Raw genomic sequence first — 14,234 nt, forward strand, 5'->3', positions numbered from 1 at the left:
CTACTCCTGAGCTCACCTAGGTTTGCTTTTTAACAAAGCGTACCAAGAGATCTGCATTTATTCAAGAGAAATTGAGAATATTCTAACATTGCCACACTGGTTCTGCTTTGTAGGTGCAGTTTGATGAAAGAGAAGATACCAAAATGTGTAATATCATTATCAGCGATGACCAGGTGTATGAGAACATTTAGTAGTTTACGGTGGAGCTCAGTATGCCTGCTTATGCTTTGTTAGTAAATATCACTAAAGCAACTGTCAACATAAATGATACAGAAGACGAGCCAACTCTGCAGTTCGATAAAAAGATATATTGCATAAAAGAGTGCTGGTTTACTTTCAGCACCCATTGAAAGAAAAGGTTTATGAATATAGTATTAGTCATCTGCTCAATGTATATAATAACAAGCTCACAACCTTTTATATATGTTATTAAGTGGACATGAAATATGAGTTTTTTTTATATGTCACATATCCAAGGACAAGAATAAGTCATAACAGAAATACACATAACAAAGTTCAAAGTAGGGATGTAAATCGCCCAGTTGTACAAATGAAAACAAACCTCAGTTTTTCAGTTTAAGAATATCCCCTAGGATATGATTTAAAATCAGACAAAATGATTCCCCTCAATGATAGAGGTCTCTCTTGGACCCCCTAATGGAGAGTTGGAGTCAAAATAGGGAATTGTAGGAGAAAAAGAGAAAAATAACAAAATGGGCCGCTTTTGGACCCTCTATGAAAACTACTAGCTCCTGATACATATATTTGTATGTAATTGGCTTTTCAGGCTAAGTTGAGGATATTGGGACATATAGGGAGTAAAACCCATCATACAAAATGTATTACGTGAGATATCTCTAAGTGGGTAATAACTGTGCTGAGAGAGGGCATGTGGTAGGAACAATGAGTATTTCTATAACATGAATTTAACTATATTTTAGGGCATACAGACTCCATCTGGAACGTCTAGTTCTATAAGCCCTTAAACTAATATTGATGTAGGACTAAGCTGTAGTATACTGAAGAATTATTGACTAGATGGGCAAGGGATATAAGCAATATTCCAGAACCTCAGATAATTAGTGCATTATCCTCATTAATAACATTGCTGACTACCATACCTAAAATGAGGTAATCTGGATAATAATATATTTACATTCACAAGTGCATTGTGAAATAGCAAGTCTGAAATAGCCGACTATATATAGTTTACTATAAGGGTCCACATGGCAGGGGCCTTTGGAGTAGCAGAGGAGAAATACTGTGAAGGAGACTCGTAATGATTTTCCACATAATGGTCAGATATAAAGAAGATGTATTATTAGGAGTACCATAGTCCTCTTTATCTCATAGGCAGCAGACTAACAGTATACATTTTGATAGGTGATATCTAATTATAGCCGGTGTTGTGTGGATTAGGAGGACATCTCCTCTGTTTGGAGTAAATCTACCAATAGAAATGGATATTTAGGAGTGATGTGTATACAGGGGTCCCATATTTACAGATTGAGTACTGACAAATCTTACCTAAGAGCAATCTATGTAGTGTGGCTAGAATACATACTTAGAGAGTTGGCAAGGAAAGTAAGGTAAAGCAGTTGTGGGAATTATTCTGCAGAATCAATGTATTATAGCCCAGGGAGTCGACATAAAATATAGTCACACACACATATATATATATATATATATATATATATATATATATATATATATATATATATATATATATATATATATATAAAGATAATAAAATAGTACTACTCCATGCCCTTCTACTAAAATGGGCGAGATCTACAGGAGGCCTAATGATTATGGAGTTATATAGATATAGTGGCATATAGCGACCTATGTCTTGGAAACTTCACTCATCACCAAAAGGATAAGACATTAACATATATGGACATGACAGTAAGCGCACATTGTTAGGCCCTTTAACCATATTATAGTCGGCATGTACCTCAGGCAAATAATACGTTTGTGAGTAATGGCACACATGGGTCGGTGGGCCCAGCTGAAAATCCGATAGTTGTGGGGCAATTTGTCAGGGGAAGGGAACAACAATGGCGCCTGCCAGAAGCTTTGAACAAAGAATTAAATGGTGCATAGGAAAAGTATCTTGCTGGTCAGCGTATGTTAAGGTATGTACTTGCTATGTATCATTGTGGTTGCCAATTAAGGAGCATATAGAATGTTCAAAGCGACATATTTGCAGATGTGTGCAGAGCCTGGTGCAATAACAGCACGTTATTTAGGTTGTTCCAGGTTTAGCATACCCAACTCCGTTCCGCACACAAACCACGGTACTGTCCTCCCAATAGATGTTGCCAGGGTAGGAAAAATATGCCGCTGTTTCCCCCCCAGCAAGTGCCTTGTTCTCCTGCTTTAGTAAGGTGTGGGTAAGAGAGTGTCCCAGACTCTGGCTCCGGCAGGCAACAAGCTTTGATGCGTTGACAAGGAGGTCAAAAGCCCCTCGCAACCCGCTATTCTGTTTTTGAGCTCGGGGTGCTCAGGGGTGAGTGCTGAGATAGGCCATTTGTTGCTCACTTGTGTATCCATTGTCCCTGGGGAACGTAGGAAGACATTGCTACGATTTGACTGTGCATCTCAACTCGATCAAGTGGGGCTGAGTGTCCACTTCAAGTAGCAGCGGTGTAGTACGGAAGGGGTCCAGTTTGTTTAGGGATCGCTGCAGTATAGCAACATCTTTGAATATGTAAGGTGCTGATCCTTCTATTGCTCCCCGAACACCATGCTGCTCCATCTCAGAATTTAGGTCAGGGATAGGCTTGTCATCGTTATTACTATTGTGAGGTATAATATTCTGCTTACATCCAGTAATGGCTTTCGTGGTAGGAATAGGAGGGTTGGGTGCCTGCATTTCCAATTTCTTGTAGTCGCGGGAGTCAGAATGGAAAGCCTGTTCAGTGGCGCTACTCATTTGGATCCCCCGTTTCTCTAAAGCCTCCCTGGCGCATACTGGGTTAGTATTTGTGTCAGCAAACCCTAATGGCAAATATATCCGAACTTGCAGCATGCTGTCCAACTCTTTTTGGGTTCTGCTTCCAGGTAGCCTAGTCGTTAGTTTTACTTGCCGGAGTAGTAATAGATCTTGTAAGAGTCCGCAATTTCTCAACTTCAGTATCCCAAACTCTAGAGATTTTCTCGAAGTGCGAGTGTAGGAGAGCCTCAACCTCCAACAGGATAATATAAGTTGCGGTCGCCATGATGTGAGGGAGCTAGTTATTACAGGGAATGATTTAAGAACTTTCCAGTTACTATAGAACTGGTTTGATAACCCAGGGACCTGGGGGGTATATCTGCGGCAGCTTTGACGACACTATCAGTCTAGAGAGGCCTCTCAGTCTCATGGCTAGCTGCAGTGCAGTCAGCTGAGGAACATAGGTAGGTCCGTTTTGTGTAAGATGTCTCCAGTCTCTTCTTGGATAGCACGAGAGTGTGTAGCTATGAATCCAAAAAAGAAAGTTAAATTAAAGTTGAAAAATAACTCCAAAATAACCATGTGAGACTGGGAGCTCCCCAGACACACGCCCTACCGCAACAGCTATAGGCTCCGCCCCCTTTTAATTTCTTTTATATATTAAATAGGCCTTAGCAAAGAAATTTGTTATAGCATAGTATACAGTATCCCACAAAAGTGAGTACACTCCTCACATTTTTGCAAATATTTTATTATCTCTTTTCATGTGACAACACTGAAGAAATTACACTTTGCTACAATTTAAAGTAGCGAGTGTACAGCCTGTATAACAGTGTAAATTTGCTGTCCAGTCAAAATAACTCAATACACAGCCATTAATGTCTAAACCGTTGGCAACAAAAGTGAGTACACCCCTAAGTGGAAATGTCCAAATTGGGCCCAATTAGCTATTTTCCCTCCCTGGTGTCATGTGACTCGTTAGTGTGTTAAATGTGGTTTTATCGCTCTCACACCCTCTCATATTGGTCACTGGAAGTTCAACATGGCACCTCATGGCAAAGAACTCTCTGAAGATCTGAAAAAAAGAATTGTTGCTCTACATAAAGATGGCCTAGGCTATAAGAAGATTGACCAGACCCTGAAACTGAGCTGCAGCATGGTGGGCAAGACCATACAGCGGTTTCACAGGACAGGTTCCACTGAGAAAAAGGCCTTGCCATGGTCGACCAAAGAAGTTAAGTGCACATGCTCAACATCATATCCAGAGGTTGTCTTTGGGAAATATACGTACGAGTGCTGCCAGCATTGCTGCAGAGGTTGAGGGGGTGTCAGACCATTTGAACATAGGTGAATACAAACATTGTTAAATAAGCTATATACAATAGTATGCAAAAGTTTAGGCATCCCCGACAATTTCCATGATTTTTATTTATAAATAATTGGGTGTTTGGATCAGCAATTTTATATTTTGATCTATCAAATAACTGAAGGACACAGTAATATTTCAGTAGTGAAATTAGGTTTATTGGATTAACAGAAAAGGTGCAATATACATCCAAACAAAATTAGACAGGTGCATACATTTGGGCACCCCAACAGAAATATTGCATTAATATTTAGTAGAGCCTCCTTTAGCAGAAATAACAGCCTCTAGACGCTTCCTATAGCCTGTAAGGAGTGTCTGGATTCTGAATGAAGGTATTTTGGACCATTCCTCCTTTGCAAAACATCTCCAGGTCAGTTAGGTTTGATGGTTGTCGAACATGGACAGCCCACTTCAAAATCACCCCTCAGATTTTCAATGAAATTCAGGTCTGGGATGGCCATTCCAGAACATTGTACTTGTTCCTCTGCATAAATGCCAGGGTAGATTTTGAGCCTTTTTGTAGCCTTCCCCTAAACCATAATGTTGAACAATCTTTGTTTTCAGGTCATTTGAGAGTTGTTTTGAGGCCCCCCATGTTGCCACTCTTCAGAGGAGAGTCAAAGAGAACAACAACTTGCAAATGGCCACCTTAAATACCTTTTCTCATGATTGTATGCACCTGTCTATGAAGTTCAATGCTTAATGGGCTCACCAAACCAATTGTGTGTTCCAATTAATCAATGCTAGGTAGTTACAGGTATTCAAATCAACAAAATGACAAGGGTGCCCAAATTTATGCACCTGTCTAATTTCGTTTGGATGCATATTGCACATTTTCTGTTAATCCAATAAACCAAAACGAAATTGCTGATCCAAACACCCAATTATTTATAAATGAAAATCACGGAAATTGTCAGGGGTGCCTAAACTTTTGCATACAACTGTATATTGAATTGATTAAACTTTCTGGCTATTTATAAATTATTCTAGTATAATCCCTGTGTGATATTTAATAAGCAATTAATTTTTGAGTTGAGGTTAATTTATAGAAATATTGCGACCATAATACTGAGGTACCTTTAATTAATTTTGAGTTATGGTTAATTTATAGAAGTGTTTAGTCCATTCATGGGATAATAGACATATTTGGTCATAATTAATACACTATTTTCTACATAGATATAATCAATGTGTTTATAGAGATTAACTGGTCAGAACTCAGGAATTAATTTAATTTGAGATTAAATATTAATGTAATTTGAGATTAAATATTAATGTTCATAATTAATTAATCGAAAAAAAAAAAAAAAACCCATAATTTATGTAAGAACTTACCTGATAAATTCATTTCTTTCATATTAACAAGAGTCCATGAGCTAGTGACGTATGGGATATACATTCCTACCAAGTTTCCCAAACCTTAAAATGCCTATAAATACACCCCTCACCACACCCACAAATCAGTTTAACGAATAGCCAAGAAGTGGGGTGATAAGAAAAAAAGTGCGAAGCATATAAAATAAGGAATTGGAATAATTGTGCTTTATACAAAAAAATCATAACCACCACAAAAAAGGGTGGGCCTCATGGACTCTTGCTAATATGAAAGAAATGAATTTATCAGGTAAGTTCTTACATAAATTATGTTTTCTTTCATGTAATTAACAAGAGTCCATGAGCTAGTGACGTATGGGATAATGACTACCCAAGATGTGGATCTTTCCACACAAGAGTCACTAGAGAGGGAGGGATAAAATAAAGACAGCCAATTCCTGCTGAAAATAATCCACACCCAAAATAAAGTTTAACAAAAAACATAAGCAGAAGATTCAAACTGAAACCGCTGCCTGAAGAACTTTTCTACCAAAAACTGCTTCAGAAGAAGAAAATACATCAAAATGGTAGAATTTAGTAAAAGTATGCAAAGAGGACCAAGTTGCTGCTTTGCAGATCTGGTCAACCGAAGCTTCATTCCTAAACGCCCAGGAAGTAGATACTGACCTAGTAGAATGAGCTGTAATTCTCTGAGGCGGAATTTTACCCGACTCAACATAGGCAAGATGAATTAAAGATTTCAACCAAGATGCCAAAGAAATGGCAGAAGCTTTCTGGCCTTTCCTAGAACCGGAAAAGATAACAAATAGACTAGAAGTCTTACGGAAAGATTTCGTAGCTTCAACATAATATTTCAAAGCTCTAACAACATCCAAAGAATGCAACGATTTCTCCTTAGAATTCTTAGGATTAGGACATAATGAAGGAACCACAATTTCTCTACTAATGTTGTTGGAATTCACAACTTTAGGTAAAAATTCAAAAGAAGTTCGCAACACCGCCTTATCCTGATGAAAAATCAGAAAAGGAGACTCACAAGAAAGAGCAGATAATTCAGAAACTCTTCTAGCAGAAGAGATGGCCAAAAGGAACAAAACTTTCCAAGAAAGTAATTTAATGTCCAATGAATGCATAGGTTCAAACGGAGGAGCTTGAAGAGCTCCCAGAACCAAATTCAAACTCCAAGGAGGAGAAATTGACTTAATGACAGGTTTTATACGAACCAAAGCTTGTACAAAACAATGAATATCAGGAAGAATAGCAATCTTTCTGTGAAAAAGAACAGAAAGAGCGGAGATTTGTCCTTTCAAAGAACTTGCGGACAAACCCTTATCTAAACCATCCTGAAGAAACTGTAAAATTCTCGGTATTCTAAAAGAATGCCAAGAAAAATGATGAGAAAGACACCAAGAAATATAAGTCTTCCAGACTCTATAATATATCTCTCGAGATACAGATTTACGAGCCGGTAACATAGTAATCACGGAGTCAGAGAAACCTCTTTGACCAAGAATCAAGCGTTCAATCTCCATACCTTTAAATTTAAGGATTTCAGATCCGGATGGAAAAAAGGACCTTGTGACAGAAGGTCTGGTCTTAACGGAAGAGTCCATGGTTGGCAAGATGCCATCCGGACAAGATCCGCATACCAAAACCTGTGAGGCCATGCCGGAGCTATTAGCAGAACAAACGAGCATTCCCTCAGAATCTTGGAGATTACTCTTGGAAGAAGAACTAGAGGCGGAAAGATATAGGCAGGATGATACTTCCAAGGAAGTGATAATGCATCCACTGCCTCCGCCTGAGGATCCCGGGATCTGGACAGATACCTGGGAAGTTTCTTGTTTAGATGAGAGGCCATCAGATCTATCTCTGGGAGCCCCCACATTTGAACAATCTGAAGAAATACCTCTGGGTGAAGAGACCATTTGCCCGGATGCAACGTTTGGCGACTGAGATAATCCGCTTCCCAATTGTCTACACCTGGGATATGAACCGCAGAGATTAGACAGGAGCTGGATTCCGCCCAAACCAAAATTCGAGATACTTCTTTCATAGCCAGAGGACTGTGAGTCCCTCCTTGATGATTGATGTATGCCACAGTTGTGACATTGTCTGTCTGAAAACAAATGAACGATTGTCTCTTCAGAAGAGGCCAAAACTGAAGAGCTCTGAAAACTGCACGGAGTTCCAAGATATTGATCGGTAATCTCACCTCCTGAGATTCCCAAACTCCTTGTGCCGTCAGAGATCCCCACACAGCTCCCCAACCTGTGAGACTTGCATCTGTTGAAATTACAGTCCAGGTCGGAAGAACAAAAGAAGCCCCCTGAATTAAACGAAGGTGATCTGTCCACCACGTTAGAGAGTGTCGAACAATCGGTTTTAAAGATATTAATTGATATATCTTCGTGTAATCCCTGCACCATTGGTTCAGCATACAGAGCTGAAGAGGTCGCATGTGAAAACGAGCAAAGGGGATCGCGTCCGATGCAGCAGTCATAAGACCTAGAATTTCCATGCATAAGGCTACCGAAGGGAATGATTGAGACTGAAGGTTTCGACAAGCTGTAATCAATTTTAGACGTCTCTTGTCTGTTAAAGACAGAGTCATGGACACTGAATCTATCTGGAAACCCAGAAAGGTTACCCTTGTTTGAGGAATCAAAGAACTTTTTGGTAAATTGATCCTCCAACCATGATCTTGAAGAAACAACACAAGTCGATTCGTATGAGACTCTGCTAAATGTAAAGACTGAGCAAGTACCAAGATATCGTCCAAATAAGGAAATACCACAATACCCTGTTCTCTGATTACAGACAGAAGGGCACCGAGAATCTTTGTGAAAATTCTTGGAGCTGTAGCAAGGCCAAACGGTAGAGCCACAAATTGGTAATGCTTGTCTAGAAAAGAGAATCTCAGGAACTGATAATGATCTGGATGAATCGGAATATGCAGATATGCATCCTGTAAATCTATTGTGGACATATAATTCCCTTGCTGAACAAAAGGCAATATAGTCCTTACAGTTACCATCTTGAACGTTGGTATCCTTACATAACGATTCAATAATTTTAGATCCAGAACTGGTCTGAAGGAATTCTCCTTCTTTGGTACAATGAAGAGATTTGAATAAAACCCCATCCCCTGTTCCGGAACTGGAACTGGCATAATTACTCCAGCCAACTCTAGATCTGAAACACAATTCAGAAATGCTTGAGCTTTCACTGGATTTACTGGGACATGGGAAAGAAAAAATCTCTTTGCAGGAGGTCTCATCTTGAAACCAATTCTGTACCCTTCTGAAACAATGTTCTGAATCCAAAGATTGTGAACAGAATTGATCCAAATTTCTTTGAAAAAACGTAACCTGCCCCCTACCAGCTGAACTGGAATGAGGGCCGTACCTTCATGTGAACTTAGAAGCAGGCTTTGCCTTTCTAGCAGGCTTGGATTTATTCCAGACTGGAGATGGTTTCCAAACTGAAACTGCTCCTGAGGACGAAGGATCAGGCTTTTGTTCTTTGTTGAAACGAAAGGAACGAAAACGATTGTTAGCCCTGTTTTTACCTTTAGACTTTTTATCCTGTGGTAAAAAAGTTCCTTTCCCACCAGTAACAGTTGAAATAATAGAATCCAACTGAGAACCAAATAATTTGTTTCCCTGGAAAGAAATGGAAAGTAGAGTTGATTTAGAAGCCATATCAGCATTCCAGGTCTTAAGCCATAAAGCTCTTCTGGCTAAGATAGCCAGAGACATAAACCTAACATCAACTCTAATAATATCAAAAATGGCATCACAGATGAAATTATTAGCATGCTGGAGAAGAATAATAATATCATGAGAATCACGATTTGTTACTTGATGCGCTAGAGTTTCCAACCAAAAAGTTGAAGCTGCAGCAACATCAGCCAATGATATAGCAGGTCTAAGAAGATTACCTGAACATAGATAAGCTTTTCTTAGAAAAGATTCAATTTTTCTATCTAAAGGATCCTTAAACGAGGTACCATCTGACGTAGGAATGGTAGTACGTTTAGCAAGGGTAGAAATAGCCCCATCAACTTTAGGGATTTTGTCCCAAAATTCTAACCTGTCAGGCGGAACAGGATATAATTGCTTAAAACGTTTAGAAGGAGTAAATGAATTACCCAATTTATCCCATTCCTTGGAAATTACTGCAGAAATAGCATTAGGAACAGGAAAGACTTCTGGAATAACCGCAGGAGCTTTAAAAACCTTATCCAAACGTATAGAATTAGTATCAAGAGGACTAGAATCCTCTATTTCTAAAGCAATTAGTACTTCTTTAAGTAAAGAGCGAATAAATTCCATCTTAAATAAATATGAAGATTTATCAGCATCAATCTCTGAGATAGAATCCTCTGAACCAGAAGAGTCCAAAGAATCAGAATGATGGTGTTCATTTAAAAATTCATCTGTAGAGAGAGAAGATTTAAAAGACTTTTTACGTTTACTAGAAGGAGAAATAACAGACAAAGCCTTCTTTATGGATTCAGAAACAAAATCTCTTATGTTATCAGGAACATTCTGCACCTTAGATGTTGAGGGAACTGCAACAGGCAATGGTACATCACTAAAGGAAATATTATCTGCTTTAACAAGTTTGTCATGACAATTATTACAAACAACAGCTGGAGGAATAGCTACCAAAAGTTTACAGCAGATACACTTAGCTTTGGTAGATCCAGCAGGCAGTGGTTTTCCTGTAGTATCTTCTGGCTCAGATGCAACGTGAGACATCTTGCAATATGTAAGAGAAAAAACAACATATAAAGCAAAATAGATCAAATTCCTTATAAGACAGTTTCAGGAATGGGAAAAAATGCCAAACATCAAGCTTCTAGCAACCAGAAGCAAATGAAAAATGAGACTGAAATAATGTGGAGACAAAAGCGACGCCCATATTTTTTAGCGCCAAATAAGACGCCCACATTATTTGGCGCCTAAATGCTTTTGGCGCCAAAAATGACGCCACATCCGGAACGCCGACATTTTTGGCGCAAAATAACGTCAAAAAATGACGCAACTTCCGGCGACACGTATGACGCCGGAAACGGAAAAGAATTTTTGCGCCAAAAAAGTCCGCGCCAAGAATGACGCAATAAAATGAAGCATTTTCAGCCCCCGCGAGCCTAACAGCCCACAGGGAAAAAAGTCAAATTTTTGAGGTAAGAAAAAATATGATAATTCAATGCATAATCCCAAATATGAAACTGACTGTCTGGAAATAAGGAAAGTTGAACATTCTGAGTCAAGGCAAATAAATGTTTGAATACATATATTTAGAACTTTATAAATAAAGTGCCCAACCATAGCTTAGAGTGTCACAGAAAATAAGACTTACTTACCCCAGGACACTCATCTACATGTTTGTAGAAAGCCAAACCAGTACTGAAACGAGAATCAGTAGAGGAAATGGTAAATATAAGAGTATATCGTCGATCTGAAAAGGGAGGTAAGAGATGAATCTCTACGACCGATAACAGAGAACCTTATGAAATAGACCCCGTAGAAGGAGATCACTGCATTCAATAGGCAATACTCTCTTCACATCCCTCTGACATTCACTGCACGCTGAGAGGAAAACCGGGCTCCAACTTGCTGCGGAGCGCATATCAACGTAGAATCTAGCACAAACTTACTTCACCACCTCCCTTGGAGGCAAAGTTTGTAAAACTGATTTGTGGGTGTGGTGAGGGGTGTATTTATAGGCATTTTAAGGTTTGGGAAACTTTGCCCCTCCTGGTAGGAATGTATATCCCATACGTCACTAGCTCATGGACTCTTGTTAATTACATGAAAGAAAATATATATATATATATATATATATATCTGCTGAGATAGAATTCAATAATATTGTAACCTAGGATATATAACACGTTGGAGGCACTCGCTGGAGACCATTACATCTTTATCACATTAATATAATATATTTTGTAGTAAGTAGAAATTATTATAAAACATTTTTTTGTTAAAATTGTATTAGCGTTTTAAATTAACTAAATACGAAGCTAAAATCATAATGTCTATCACTAGAAGTGACTCAAATGACACAGTATTGAAATATGTCCCCCAAGATTACCCCTTACAAAGGCAGACTCCCTTAGAATGGATGCTATCGGCCACATCAAAAATAGATTTAATGTTTCAGGTGATTTAACCCTGAGCCGTCGCAGAGTTTCCCACTCAGGTGCCAACGACGGCTCAGAGCCGTCGCTAGCACTCTCCCACCTTGAGGGAGATCTGGGCGCTCCTACCCCAGCAATCAGGCCTGTATAGTGACAGGCATCGCCGGGGCTTCACGTTATGTGCGGTGACGTGATGACGTCACCAAGCAACTTTATATAAAATTAACAATATTAAGAATAGGAAAAGGGGGCATGCTGCTTAGAAGCCTGTATTATCAGGCATCTAAGCAGCTACAGACCCCCAAGGCCCACCGTTGGAAAGGTAATCGCCTAACCTTTCCAACAGTGTAATTATTAGGGATCTGAAAAAAATAAAAGTAAAAAAAATAAACCCTTTAAACAGCTTAGCACCCAGGTGGGAAAGTGTTAAGCACTCAAAGGGTTAAACGAGTATATTGATATGCTTACCACGAAGGCCAAAAATATTGCCATTAATAACAGAATGTGGAACGAAACAAGTGAATTATTCCAAGAATTATTAAAAATCAATGCAAGAATTTTAAAAAACGGGATGAGATCATTCTCAAATCTTGGCCGTTTATAATATGCACTAATGACGAAATGTCCACTCACCTTATAGAAAAGGAATTGCAATTACAAAGGCTAAGAGATTAAATTTGCTCAGAATTTGCAAAGAAAGTTTAGAAATAGGGCAAAATGAAATTGTTGCACTTAAAAAAAAGACATGGCCGCCTTAACCAAATAAACATAACCAAAAATTAATCGCTAAAATAAAAAAAGTTTAAATGAGCAGCTCAGCATTAATAAGCCCCCGTCCATTAGTGATGAAAATAATACAGAGATTATGAAATCCCTAAAAGAATTTGTGAGAGGTAAGATACAAGGTATAAGAGAATAATTTAAACAAAGGCCCCCGAATGGCTCAGAAATATACTTCCCAACTAGGCAGTCACCAAATGTTTTAAATTCAGGAAATTTCTACACTTCAGAGGGGGAAGACAATTATTATAGTGAGTCAGAGGGTGGAGCCAGCTACCCAGATAGCCCATATAACAGTAATAATACACATAAGGGATGGCCCCATAGGAAAAAAGGAAATTTATGCTTACCTGATAAATTTATTTCTTTTACGATATGACGAGTCCACGGATTTCATCCTTACTTATGGGATTACGCCTCCTGGTCAGCAGGAGGAGGCAAAGAGCACCACAGCAGAGCTGCATATATAGCTCCACCCTTCCCTCCCACTCCAGTCATTCGACCGAAGTTAGGAAGAGAAAGGAAAAGCCAAGGTGCAGAGGTGACTGAAGTTTAACAAAAATAAATACCTGTCCTAGAAATGACAGGGTGGGCCGTGGACTCGTCATATCGTAAAAGAAATAAAATTTATCAGGTAAGCATAAATTTCCTTTTCTTTTACAAGATATGACGAGTCCACGGATTTCATCCTTACTTATGGGATACAATACCAAAGCTATAGGACACGGATGAAAGGGAGGGACAAGACAGGAACCTAAACGGAAGGCATCACTGCTTGAAGAACCTTTCTCCCAAAAACAGCCTCGGAAGAGGCAAAAGTGTCAAATTTGTAAAATTTGGAAAAAGTGTGAAGAGACGACCAAGTCGCAGCCTTGCAAGTCTGTTCAACAGAAGCATTTTTAAATGCCCATGAGGAAGCCACAGCCCTAGTAGAATGAGCCGTAATTCGTTCTGGAGGCTGCTGTCCAGCAGGCTCATATGCCAAACGGATGGTACTCCAGCCAAAAAGAAAGAGAGGTAGCCGTAGCTTTCTGGCCCCTACGTCTTCCAGAAAAAACAACAAATAATGAAGATGATTGACGTAAATCCTTAGTCGCCTGCAAGTAAATCTTCAGAGCATGGACCACGTCCAAGTTATGTAACAGACGCTCCTTCTTAGAAGGATTAGGACACAAGGAAGGAACAACAATTTCCTGATTAATATTTTTATTCGAAACAACCTTAGGAAGAAAACCAGGTTTGGTACGTAAGACCACCTTATCTACATGCAAAATAAGATAAGGAGAATCACATTGTAAAGCCGAGAGCTCAGAAACTCTGCGAGCAGAAGAAATAGCAACCAAAAAACAAAACTTTCCAAGATAATAACTTAATATCTATGGAATGCATAGGTTCAAATGGAACCCCTTGAAGAACATTAAGAACTAAATTCAAACTCCAAGGAGGAGCAATTGGTCTAAACACAGGCCTGATTCTAGTCAGAGCCTGACAAAAAGATTGAACATCTGGAACATCTGCCAGACGCTTGTGTAGTAAGATAGATAAAGCAGAAATCTGTCCCTTTAACGAACTTGCTGATAACCCTTTCTCCAATCCTTCTTGGAGAAAAGATAAAATCCTAGGAATCCTAACCTTACTCCATGAGTAGCCCTTGGATTTGC

At 39.0% G+C, this 14,234-nt stretch overlaps 1 protein-coding gene across 1 annotated transcript in view; it reads right to left on the bottom strand.

Moving 5' to 3' along the window:
• Positions 1–3,385: 3,385 nt before the first annotated feature.
• Positions 3,386–14,234, bottom strand: part of LOC128657988 (oocyte zinc finger protein XlCOF7.1-like) — a 77,172-nt gene continuing 66,323 nt past the window's right edge. Inside the window, exon 8 of the mRNA XM_053712427.1 lies at positions 3,386–3,462. Coding sequence (XP_053568402.1) covers positions 3,386–3,462 — 77 coding nt within the window. The remainder of the gene's footprint in view (positions 3,463–14,234) is intronic.

Source organism: Bombina bombina, chromosome 4 (assembly GCF_027579735.1).
Source record: "Bombina bombina isolate aBomBom1 chromosome 4, aBomBom1.pri, whole genome shotgun sequence".
Classification (NCBI taxonomy): Eukaryota; Metazoa; Chordata; class Amphibia; order Anura; family Bombinatoridae; genus Bombina; species Bombina bombina.